The following is a 13,233-nucleotide window of genomic DNA, read 5'->3' as shown; positions in this document are numbered from 1 at the left end:
CCTGTGTGGAAATGTTACCCCTCAGATTCCTATTAAATCTTTTCCCCTTCACCTTAAATCTATGTCCTCTGGTCTACGATTCACTGACTGGGCAAGAGGCTGTGCATACTCTTTGATTTCAGGTTTCCAATGTCTGCACTTACCTCATTTGCAATGTTACTGTATGTGGTATCATTTCCCTGACATTTGTGACCCCAGGCAGACACAAAGTGCTGGAATAACCCAGCGCGACAGGCAGCATCTCTGGAGAGAAGGAATGGGTGACGTTTCGGGTCGAGACTTCTAAAGAAGGGTCTTGACCCGAAACGTCACCCATTCCCTCAATCCAGAGATACTGCCTGTCCCGCTGAGTTATTCCAGCTTTTTGTGTCTATCTTCGGTTTAAACCAGCATCTCCAGTTCCTTCCTGCACATTTGTGACCCCTGTATTGATTCCAGCAGCACCACGTTCATTAGCCTCCCAGTGTTAAGTAAACTATTTATTTCTGTTTTCTAACTATAAACCAAACCTTCAGCCATGCCAGTATTTAACCCACAGCCCCTATGCCCAATTTTGTTAAATACCACTTAAGTGGCACCTCATCAAAAGTTTTCTGTAACCTCACATGCACCACACTTACTGGTTCAGCTCTATCCTTTCTGCAGTCTGCAACTTCAATAAAGTAACAGATTTATTAAATATGATTGTGCTTCCATAAAATCCATGTTGACCATGTGTGTTGTTTTAAAATGCCATCACACATAGAGTCAGACAATTGTATATCACAAAACCAGGTCCTCCCCACCACATCCATTCCGCCTTTGTAGCCCTTCTACACAGCTACTATTTGCCCTGATCAGGATCGTGTCTTTAGATGCCTTGCCTATTTAAGTGTCTGTCTAAATGTCTCTAAAACATATTAATTGTGTTTGATTCCACCACCTCTCCTGGTTACATAAGCCACCTGTCAATCTGGCAGCACGGTGGGGCAGCGGTAGAGTTGCTGCGTTACAGCGCTAGAGACCTAGGTTCGATCCTGACGACAGGTGCTGTCTGTCCAGAATTTGTACGTTCTCCCCGTGACCTACCTGGGCTTGTTCCGGCATCTTCTGGTTTCCTCCCACAAAAATGGATTGGTTTGTAAGCTAATTGGCTTGGTAAGATTGTAAATTGTCCCTAGTGTGTGTAGGGTAGTGTTAGTGTGCGGCGCAGACTCAATGGTAGAATGGCTTGTTTACGCGCTCTACCTCATAACTAAACTAAACTGTTCTAGAATCAACGGACTTTTGCATGATAAGAACCAGCATGCTTCAAATCCTTAGGTTCTTGTGATTTATTGGATATCAGTCTCATTGATTTCTATCTGCTTTTCCTTCACTTTCGGTCTGTTCTTCACTCTTCCCAGCTTTTTAGGTCTTCGTGTATGTTAGACTCATTATAAGCATTTATACCATTCTTGAAATTCACTTCAAAAGTAAAGAAAATTCTTTGTCCGTATTATTTTGGTTCAGATCATCAGATGAAATAGAATTAGGCAGTCTAAAGAAGGGTCCCAACCCGAAACGACACCTATCCATGTTTGCCAGAGATGCTGCCTGACCCACTGAGTTATGTCAGTACTCTGTGTCTTGTTTTGTCAACCGGCATCTGAAAGTTCCTTATTTCTAATTAGAGTTATATGTTGGAATTGTTTAAAACCTCTGAAGATTTGTAATTTCTCAAAGCTGCATATTTCCTTTCTTTTGTGCCAGGATGTTTCCTTCAGAATCAAAGCCCTCGTTGCTGAAGCCTCTCAGCACCATGCTGATGGCTTCAACCATGAAGCCGATGGTTCAGATGGATATCCAGCAACTGCAGCAGCGTGCAGCCATGATCCCCAGTATGGTAAGTGCTTCTGCGCACACCTTCACTCATACACTTTGTATTCTGCATTCATTGCCTCTGTCTCTTCAGATGAAGTCAAACACAGGGTGTTGGAAGTACTCCACAAGTCGGGTAGCATCTGCAGCATGAGAAACAGTTAACATTGCGGGTTGCTGATCTGTCTTTGGAGCTTACTCACCAAGAATTTCATTTGTAACTAGCTCCGAGTAGATTACTTTGACATTATGTTTTACTTCAATGAATCACTGATGGATGGAAGGTTTTGGACCAAGCTCTGGTAAATAGGCAGTTGATGGTCAGCACAGGCACGATGGGCCAAAGGGCCTATTTCTAAACTATGACTATATTATGTACGATTTATGTGTGTTCCTGTATCTTCCAGCTCTACGTTCTGAGAAGCACACAGAATCATTTATATTTTACTAGGCATTTGCATTTTCTTGCACATGGTATGCTTCCTTAAAACTACAGTTGCTCTCCATTGCTCTTGAATGCAAGTGAGATGGGCAATAAATGCTGCCCTTTGAAAAATTGTATCTTGAGCAGTGAATACAGTTTTATAAATTGAAGGGTGCATATGTTTCTGGAGCAAACATGTCTTGGCCAGTTTTCAGCAATGTTTTCTCTCCGTCAGATGGGGACTCCCTACATGCCCTCTGGTGCTCCTGTGAGTGGCCTCGCAATGCTTCAGCGGCACATCAAAGCCGCCCATGACTGTGCGCTACAGGAGGAACAGGCGCGTCAACATTTGGACAATGAGCGCAGGAATTCTGCCAGCCCTAACATCAGCAGCAAGGGCTGTCCCATCCCAGGCAGAGAAGGTAGGCGTGGTACACTTAATGCAAACAAATGGCATTGATGCATTCTTTGTGTTTTAGAAACTTACGCTGAAGCTTTCAAAATTAGGCAGTGCCAAGGTTGACGTGGAAATTTCCAACTTTGTTTAACAAACACCAGGCGAATAAAATATTGAAATGCACGGTTAGTCCGTTGGCATTCAAAAGGCTACATACTGCCCCGGTCCTTCCTGTAATCTGTTTACACTATCGATGTCCTTTGTGTGAGTTGTAAAAATTCATTCAGTGTTAAGGGCCTGTCGCACTTGACAATTTTTTTTGGCGACTGCCGGCGTCATATCGGGGTCGCCAAAATATTTTGAACACTTCAAAATCCAGCAGCGCCAAAAAAGAATGTTGTGACACTTGAAAAAACATCGCGCATCATACGTCATCGCCCGCGTCACTGCTGGGTCATGCGTCATCGCGCCGCGTCATACATTGTCACGTCGCATCACGCTACGTATTTTTCGGTGACCTGATTCGTCAGTCAATGATGCCGGCAGTCGCCGAAAAAATCGGCAAGTGAGACAGGCTCTTTACAGTGGCTCCTAGTGAGGGAGCCGCACGCGTGGTGAGTGTCTCAGGGAGGCGTGCGGGCCCGATCCACCCGCCGAACAACCGCGCCGCTGACTACCAGAACGAAGACTGGAACGCACCCCGTTTGGCCCTACTCGCCCCACAGGCCTCCCAGGGGACTGAGGTGAAGCCGGGCGGCGAGGCATGTCTGGGCCAAATACGCAGCGGTGGTGATGGTGGGACCCGCGGCAGCGGCAGCGGGAGTCTCGGCGGCAGCAGGAGTCACAATGGCGGCAGCGGGAGACTTGGCGGGAGCAGAGTGGGCCTCCGTAGCAACGGGGTCCTCGGTGGCGGGGGCCTCGCGGTCGATGAGCGTGAGGTTGGTGGAGGGAAAGACAATGGGGACCTGGTGTGGGGGGACCACCATGAAGGGCAATGGGGGCCGCTGTGAGGGACGGTGGGAGAACAAAGGGGGACCCGGCGTGGGGGAAGTGAGGGGGCACTTTAGTTTAGAATTCTCTGCCCAGGGGATAAGTGTGTGTGTGTTTGTTCATTGGTTCCAGTGAAGGCGCTGTGCGATGAAGAAAGTTTTATCGTATTATAGGGTGATGGATTCGCCAAATACTTATGTCTGGAATCAGCATTGGGGACTTGCACATTTAATTTATGTTCATGTCATAGGAGTAGATTTAGGCTTTTGGCCCAACAAGCCTACTCCGACATTGAATCGTGGCTGATCTATCTTTACATCTCAACCCCATTCCTCCTGCCTTCTCCCCATTACCCTTGTCATCTGTGCTAATCATAACCTGTTAATCTCCGTCTTGGATGACGGCCTCCACAGCCATCTGTGTTAATTAATTTCACATATTCACCACCCTCTGACTAAAAACATTTCTCCTCTGTATGGGTACTTTATTTTATTCTGAGGCTGTGCCCTCTGGTCCTAGACTCTCCCACGAGTGGAGACATCCTCTCCACATCCACTCTATCCAGACCTTTCACTATTCGGTAAGTCTCAATGAAGTGTCCCCTCATCCTTCTAAACACCAGCGAGTACAGGCCCAGTGTCGTAAAATGCTCATCATATGTTAACCCACTCATCCCCAGGATCATTCTCGTAGATCTCTTCTGGATCCTCTCCAACAGCAGCACATCCTTCCTCAGAAATGGAGCCCATAACTGTTCACAATACTGCAAATGTGGTCTGACCAGTACCTTATAAGGCCTCAGAATTAAATCCCTTTTTTATATTCTAGCCCTCTCTAAATAAATGCTAACATTGCATTTGCTTTCCTTACCACCGATTTAACTTGCAAAATTACCTTTTTGGGAATCTTGCACCAGCTCTCCCAAGTCGTTTTGAACCTCCGATATCTGAATCCTCTCTCCAATTAGAAAATAGTCTACGCCTTTATTACTATTTGAGAAGGATTGTGGCAATCAGTTTTCACGCAGTGCTAATATACCATGCACTAGCCTGCGGAAAGTTCATCAAAACTGAGGCCACAGTATTACATTGCTCAGGTTCATGTTAGTGCTGCTGATATTATAATGGTGCTCGTATCCATGTTAGGTACTGCACCTGGTTTGTTGAGGTGATTGTGGGCCTAATGCTAGAGCAAATAATTAACTAATTTTCACTTAAATGCCAGATTGTCGGGGAGATGATGAGAAACTTCCATTATACAATCCTTGTGTGTCCCAGAACTAGCTATCTGTTTAATTTGCAACTTTTCCCTTTTGTCAGCCACCAGTGGTCAGAGCTGGGAAAGATGTTTGAACCATTGACTTGGCCTCCACAGCCCTCTGTGGCACTGAATTCTACAGATTCACCACCCTCTGTTTGGGCGGCATGGTGGCGTAACGGTAGCATTAGTTATCACCTTGTGTGGGTTTTCTCCAATATCTTTGGTTTCCTCCCAAACTCCAATGACATACAGGTTTGTAGGTAACTTGGCATGGTGTGAGTATAAAATTGTCCCTAGAGTGTGTAGGGTAGTGTTCGGTGCGAGGAATCCTGGTCGGTCTGTACTTGGTGGGCCGAAGGGCATGTTTCCGCGCTGTATCTAAACATTCTCAGCTGAGTCGCACATTCCCATTAAGGACCAGCTCACTTGCGTCTCTTCTATTCGCTCCTCATGCTAATAAATTAAAAATCATATTTTGTATGTGATTAATAGCTCAGTGTCAGATATAATAATTGAGGTACATCTGCCTTCTGTCTCCACTAGGTAAATCATACGCCTTCATTCCGTTTCATGATAATCGGCGCGGAATGGAGCAAGAATCTCAGGCGGCAGGGGCCAGATCGGCATCACCTTACAGATTGTCACCCAGAGAATCCTGTAAGCTTTCACCACAACCAGAGATGAGCACCTTGCGGTACAGTGTACCACCAGGTACTGAACCTACAGTTATCCACCGTTTTGTGCGGTGCCTCTGATCACTCGTCTGATCTATCTAGAAGTGAGAAGTGGATTAGGCAGGTCCCATACTTTGTCCATTCTGTAACTTGCAGCATATCTGTAGGCATTGATGCCAATTGTTAATCAGACAGAGCAGAATGGTCAAAATACATTGAAGAGGTGGACCAGTGGTGCTGCAAATAGTGCAGTCTCTTGGAGTTTATTTGTTCTGTCTGTGTCCTTCTCGCAGGTGCTTCATTTTATACAATACAATACAATTTATTTGTTATCATTTGAACCTCTTGAGGTTCAAACGAAATTTGGTTTCTGCAGTCATACACATAAGAAAAAGAATCAAGACACAACACAATTTACACAAACATCCATCACAGTGAATCTCTTCCTCACTGTGATGGAAGGCAAAGTCTTATCTCTCCCCTGCACTCCTCCTGATGTCAGAGTCAAAGCCCCCGGCGGGCGATGGTAAGTGTCCCGCGGCCATTAAGGCCGCGCCGGGTGATGCAAGGCTGCGCTCCGGGTCTTGGTGTTGGAGCCCCCGGCGGGCGCTAGCAAGTCCCACGGCCGTTAACGCCGTGCCGGGCGATGTAAGGCCCTGCTCCAGGTACTTTTCAAACCCGCAACTCTGGCGGGAAAAGTCGCCGTTGCGGAACCCTCGAAATGCTCCCGGTGTCACTGTCCACCAGACCTGCAGTTGGACTCTCCGAATCTCCAGGGTCGGGCTGCAGCAGCTCGCCAGCACAGCTCCTCCCGCTCCGAACTCAGCCAGCTCTGCGATGGTGGGTAAGTCCGCGACTGGAGCCCCAGGTCGTTCCGGTTGGAGGCCGCTCCACGGTGCTAGGCCCCAACGACAACGGAGACCCGACAAAGAAAAAGTCGGGTTCTCCATACAGGGAAAATATTTAAAAGTTTCCCCCACCACCCCCCACACACATACTCAATTAAAAAAAAAACCCCACTATAACTACATTTAAACAAGACAAAAAAGACAGACGGACTGCTGAGGCCGCTGCGACATGAGTCGCGCCACCCACCCGGATTTTCTTCCCACATCCCAAAGAAATGTTCACTGTTAGACTAAATGGCCATTGTAACTTGCCCCTATGTAGGAAAATTGGGGATGGGGGGAGGGGGGTTATTGGGTAGGTGAGAGATACAGTTATGGGAAATGTAGGGGCATGCAATTCATGGGATCACGTTGAAATACAGCAAAGGCATTGAACCAAAACCTTTATGTCATACCATTCCGAAGAAAATTATTTATGTTATCTGAGAAACCTTGCTGTGCAGAAATTGGTTGTGATGTTTCCCCTATTGCATCTGTCACTATATTGAAGATGGATCTCAGTATTCAGAATCAAGCTAAGAGTATAAACTGTTATTGTATAAATATCTCGTTATATGTGACAAATTCCAATGTCATTTTGGTCGCAAAGGTAAGACAGCAGGTAGAGTTCAGATAAAGCAGCTGATGGAAGAGTCGAGAAAGAGACATGACTAAAACAGAAGAAGACATGAATCTGGGTTACATGTGGGGTCTCCAACACTGGCTGCAGTTTATGGATATAGTCGCTGCACAGAATAGCTTACTTCTGAACAATTGCATTTGTGGCTTCACCTTGCAGTTCTCCAGCCTGCTCCACATCAAGTGATGCAAACATCTGAGGGAGGAAAGATAGTGATTACCCGACCAACAAGACCATCCAACATTCCCTCCCCTCCTCCACTCATCCCTTCCACAAAGCCACAGCTGCCCTGTGAGAAACCATCATACATCATGGGAACCTCCATCTCGCAGGTAAGGAGACATCTCACACAGCACCACTTTGCCATGGAAAAAACAACTCAAATGATAACTCAGTTATATTACATTTGTAATTACATTACATCATATTTGGGGCGGCACAGTTGCTTACAGCGCCTGAGACCCAGCTCGATCCTGACTGCGGGTGCTGTCCGTGTGGAGTTAGGGCGTTCTCCCGGTAACTTTGTGGGTTTTCTCCAGGTACTCCAGTTTCCTCCCACACTCAGGTTTGCAAGGTTAATTGGCTTTGGTAAAATTACAAATTATCTCAAATGTGTAGGAGAGTGTTAGTGTGCAGGGATCGCTGCTCGGCACAGACTCGGTGGGCCCAAGGGCCTGATTCCGTGCTGTATCTCTAAAGTTTTAAGTCTACATTTCTGATAAAAAGCAGATGAATTGAACTTTAGTTTAAAAAAAACACCTGAAGTGGGCGGTTGCATTTTATTCAGGGCTGTGGGTGTCCCCCATATTTCATGATGGTTTTGTCTACTCACTTCAAATCTATAGATGTGAGTTAAACTCAGGCACTTGCACAATTCTGACTTTAGCCTTTCCTGTTAACCAACCGATCTTGAGCTCATGTTTCAAGTTGATAAACTTTCATCAGAAAAAGTTAAATGTAACCAAACCTGGTAAATGTAACTAAAACCTTAGGGCACAGAATAAGGTGGAGAGGTGTTCAAGAAATAGGTGAAGTATTGCCAATGTGACTCGGTAGGTTAAACCCTAGACCAAGGATAAACCAACAGGTTCAGCAGGCAGAGCAGACGGGGACATGATAAGGCACATGGAAGGACTAGTGGGCTAAACTGTATCCTTTAAGGAGACTGGTGGACTTAGATCAGCATGTGGAAATACTATATAACAATGGCAGGGCGCTATGCAGTGTTGTAGAGCAGGGAGATTGAAGAGTGCAGGTATATAATTCCTTGAATGTGATGTCACAGGAAGATAGGGTGGTCAAGAAGGTTTTCGGTACATTGGCCCTTCATCCGAACCTGACCAGAAACGGCGGCCAATCTTTTTCTCCATAAATGCTGTCTGACTCACCAGTACTTTATCTCTATCTTTGATATAAACTAGCAACTGCAGTGCCTTCCTACACGTATACTTGGTCCCAACTGCCTACACCTGATCCTTGCCTCAATATCTCTAGTCATCCAGGGGTCCTTACCTCTGCCTCCCTTGCCCTTCACCCTAACTGGGAACATGCAAGTCTTGAATGACTTGGAATTCATGGAGTGTGGTGGGATGGAAGGCGAGAAGATGGGAATCGTGCTGGGAAGGGATGGTTGAATGCAGGGGTGGGAAATGGAATGGGATACATTCGGGGACCAGTCAATCGCCATTATGGAGGGGTGCCCTGAATTCCACTTTTTGTTTTGAGCCTTATGCAACATGTTGTATTCAACTGCCAATCATTTAGTATTATAAAGAAACTATTTGAATGCAATGGCATGAATAAATGGGCAATGAATGCAGCCACGTGAGAATGTCTTTAAACTCGTTACAGCAGTACATGGATGCAGCAGTCTGCCAGAGTCGGTTACAGGTATGGACATTTCAACTACTTGCTTCAAATTCTGTAAATATTGATCTTTGCATTTGTTATATGACAGTGAGGTAGCTAAGGGTGAGAGAGAACAGCCCCTGTAAAAATATATGTGGTATGGAAAGCATGTTGAGGCTGCTAATATTTATACAGCAAGCCTGGTCACTCCCAACATAGTACTGATAGTTAAAGCCGATGTACACAATATGCATTAATAAACTAGCCAGAATTGACTGGGCAGGAAGTGCTCTTCTGAGGTTGAAAGCAAAGTCAAGACCTGGAAGTCTGCAGAGATGCACAGCTGAAGAAGAAACACATGCATGCCACCCACCATCACTCCTTTGCAAAGATGCCCATCAATGGGAATGTGAGGACTCTATTAATGCAATGTAACTATTTCAGTCCATTACAAAACTGAGCTGTCCCTCGAGAAATATGGGTGTTTGAAACTGCAATAAATCTTGGGCACTAGAACTAATATTTAGATTTTGAAAGATACATTAAATTATGTACGGTACAAAAGTGCTGGAGAAAATCAGCGGGTGCAGCAGCATCTATGGAGCGAAGGAAATAGGCAACGTTTCGGGCCGAAACCCTTTGGGTTTCGGCCCGAAACGTTGCCTATTTCCTTCACTCCATAGATGCTGCTGCACCCTCTGAGTTTCTCCAGCACTTTTGTACCTTCGATTTTCCAACATCTGCAGTTCCTTCTTAAAAACATTAAATTATGTAGCCTAACATTTGAACTTCCACTGAACCGATGCCTTAATTTTGAGTAGATACCTTTGAAAAATGTAATAACCAACTTATGTCATCTTGCGGTAAGTTATGTTTTCGCTAGCCCTTCAGCTAATGTTGAACTATTAAATGGAATATGTGTTTTAGCAAATATGGCCGATTGAAACTAATGTTTCTTTTCCATTTCAGATAGCCCCAGGCGTGTATCTACCACCTCACAGCCAGGTGTCTTATAGCCAAGAAGCTGTGAAAAATGCCGTGGGTTCCATCTCCCTGGGTCTCCCGAGGCAACAGGAACCCGTGAAACCTGGTGAGCTCCACTTGATATCCATTTCGGGCACTGTCACTGGCTAGATAGACATAAAAAGCTGGAGTAACTCAGCAGGTCAAACAGGATCTCTGGAGAAAAGGAATAGGTGACGTTTCAGGTCGAGACCCTTCTTCAGACAGAGAGTCAGGGGATAGGGAACATATAGAGAGATATAGACGGTGATGTAGAGAGATATTGAAAGTTATACAAAAAAATGGCGATGATGACGGAAACAGGCCATTGCCAGCTATGTGAGAATGAGTACAGACAATGAGAACAAGATGACTTTGAAGCTGGTATGACATGGGTGGGGAGGGATAAAGAAAGAGGGAATGCAAGGGTTACTTGAGGTTAGAGAAATCAATATTCATACGCGGGATTGTCAGCTGTCCAAGCAAAATATGAGATGTTGTTCCTCCAATTTGTGTCTGGCCTCATTATGACAATGCCTAGGACAGAAAGGTCAGTATGAGAATGGGAAATATCTCAACGATCAAGGGACAACAGTTGCTTAGCAAAGCTACATGGCATTCTTGTGAAATAATAAGCCATTTTCAAAATGTTCTTCACTCACAAATGAATAAGCAAGTGGGGCATGTGGAAGGAGCTGCAGCTGCTGGTTTACACTGAAGATAGGCACAGAATGGTGGAGTAACTCAGCAGGACAGGCAGCATCTCTGGAGAGAGAGAATGGGTGATGTTTTGGAAACATCACCCATTCCTTTTCTGCAGAGATGCTGCCAGTCCCATTGAGTTACTCCATCATTTTGTGTCAATCAGCAAGTGAAGCATGCTTCGTGGGAAGATTGAGATGAATAGTATTTAAGGGAACGTTGGTTAAGAAAAAAGGACAAAGAAGCAGCAGTAAGCCCCTCTCCCCTTGCTCCTGTATTTTGCAAGATACCGGCTGGTATTTTACCTCAGCTGCACTGTCCTGCACTAACCTCTTATCTCTTTATGTGGTTAATATTGTAAAAATCTAGTACTCTCCCTCCTCTCTCCTTCTTTCTGTCTCCGTCTGCCTCTCTCCGTCTCTCTCTCTCCGTCTCTCTCTCTCTCTCTCTCTCTCTCTCTGGCTCTCTCTCTCTGTCTCTCTCTCTCTCTCTCTCTCTCTCTCTCTCTCTCTCTCTCTCTCTCTCTCTCGCTGTCTCTCTGTCCCTCTCTGTCTCTTTCTCTCTCTTTCTCTCTATCTCTATCTCTATATCTGTCTCGATGTAAACTACCGAGGAAAACATACCCGTGGATGTCGGGTCCCTGATGGGGGAAAAAAGATTGTGATGGCAACCAATCAGACGGGAGGGGCGGGGCAAGTGGCGACACTGTTTTATCTCGCTAGCACAGAACTCGCTAAATAGCCCGCTGCATGGAATGCTGCGGGCCGGATAAAATCTAGTGGCAGGCCGGATGTGACCCGCGGGCCATAGTTTGGAGACCCCTGCTCTAAATCTATGTTCTTTTTCCTTATCTGTCTCTGATATGGCGAACTGATTCCTGCAGTCTACTCCAATACAGGTTAACCACCGATTTTTTAACAACTGGTGGTTTGGCCCACCCACCCCCTTTAATCCAGACACAATCTCCCCCAGAAAATGCAACGCCTAGGCCGGGTGAGGTGGCTGATCACAACCTAATCAGGACTTCTGGTCGAATATACCGCTTGCAGCCAGTGCTGTGGAACTCCGCCCGGCCGGAGCCGGCTGATCTATATCCTTGGCTGACTTCCGTGGCCTACTTTGCGGGCTGACATTTGTGCGCCCCGAGGCGGTGACCTTCGTTGGTCCAGCAAAGCAGATAATCCAGAAAGGCTCTAGAACCAAGATTGTCTGAAAATCAGTGGTGGACCTGTAATATCCCTCGTTTTGTAACCCTCAATAATTTCCCCTCGTAACCTTCTCCACTCCAGAGAACAGATCTAGCCTTTCCAGCTTCTCCTCATAGCTGAGCTACTCTTATTGCTGCCAACATCCCAGTGGGTCTCCTCTGCAGCCTCAGCAGTGCTGTCACACCCTTCCAAGTGATGACCAGGACACCACGCAGTTCTGCAGCTGGGGCCTGATCAAAGCTTTATAAAGTTGGAGTCAAATCTCCTGCGCTTGTATTCACATAATGTTTTTTAAATAGTTAGCTTAAAACGGTTTTCTGCTTGTTTCCAGGTTCGTTACAGTATATTAAACAAGAAGAGCTCTCTCCCAGGAGCCATAACCCTCAGCCTGAGGGCCTGCTGTCCAGGGCAGCCTATGAGGCAAACATGGTGAGAGGTAAGGGGACAGTGAATTCAGGGTCTCTCTTCTGAAAGCATTGGTTACAATCACAACATGCGCAATCCTGCCCCTCCACATGCTGAAACCACAAGTACCTACAAGTACCCCATGGCTCCGATCAAATTCCAGGTTTCTGCTGCAACGAGCCTGCAAGATGGAGTGGTCCTCTTGCATCCCAGGTCCCAACCTTGTAGACATTCACTGCATTCTCTCTGTAGCAGACAAAAAGTGGCAATCACTTTGTTCAGGGTGAACTACACACATTCCAACAACCGGCGAGAGATAGAAGGGCAGGTTTGTAGACAATCGTCAAAGTCTAACGAATTTTGAGTGGTAGATTCATAAAGCACGGAAACATGCCCTTCTGCCAGCTTGCCCTTGCTGATAAGATGCTCCATCTACACTAGTCCCATCTGCCCACCTTTGTACCATATCCCTCTAACCTTTCCTTTCTATATATCTGTCCCAATGTCTTAAATGTTGTTGGCTTATACTAATGTTTTAAATATTATTAGAGTACCTGCCTCAACTATCTCCTCTGGCAGCTCGTTCCATATGCCCACCACCCTCTGCGTGAAGAAGATGCCCCTCAGGTTCCTTTTAAATATTCTACCACTCACCTTAAAACTATGTCTCCTGGTTCTTGATTCTTCAGCTCTGGATAAAAGACTTTGCATTTACCCTATCTATTCCCTTCATGGTCTTATATACATGTCTATCAGATCATCCCTCATCCTTCAAGGATAAAGTCCAAGACTGCCTAACCTTTTCCTATGTCAGGCCCTTAAGCTCTGATGACATCCGTGTAAATCTTCTCTGCACTCTTTCCAGCTTAAATTTGCAGGAGTTCTGTGAAGATGTAACAAACATGATGGACAAAGGGAACCAGGAGACATTGTGCATTTGGATTTCCAGAACGCATT

General features: G+C 45.8%; 1 protein-coding gene across 22 annotated transcripts in view; it reads left to right on the top strand.

The window, feature by feature from the left end:
* ncor1 (nuclear receptor corepressor 1) overlaps positions 1–13,233 on the top strand; it is a 171,226-nt gene that overhangs the window by 93,544 nt on the left and 64,449 nt on the right. For 21 of the 22 annotated variants that reach the window (XM_055657492.1, XM_055657491.1, XM_055657489.1 and 18 more), the window contains 7 exons: positions 1,732–1,864; positions 2,499–2,685; positions 5,454–5,621; positions 7,271–7,443; positions 8,963–9,001; positions 9,929–10,049; positions 12,203–12,307. In XM_055657492.1, the coding sequence (XP_055513467.1) occupies positions 1,732–1,864; positions 2,499–2,685; positions 5,454–5,621; positions 7,271–7,443; positions 8,963–9,001; positions 9,929–10,049; positions 12,203–12,307 (926 nt within the window). The remainder of the gene's footprint in view (positions 1–1,731; positions 1,865–2,498; positions 2,686–5,453; positions 5,622–7,270; positions 7,444–8,962; positions 9,002–9,928; positions 10,050–12,202; positions 12,308–13,233) is intronic. The other variant, XM_055657479.1, reaches the window with a different exon arrangement.

The sequence above is a fragment of the Leucoraja erinacea genome, chromosome 28, assembly GCF_028641065.1.
Source record: "Leucoraja erinacea ecotype New England chromosome 28, Leri_hhj_1, whole genome shotgun sequence".
NCBI lineage: Eukaryota > Metazoa > Chordata > Chondrichthyes > Rajiformes > Rajidae > Leucoraja > Leucoraja erinaceus.
The sequence above is the reverse complement of the archived record's forward strand: the minus strand, read 5'-3'. Positions and strand labels throughout refer to the sequence as shown.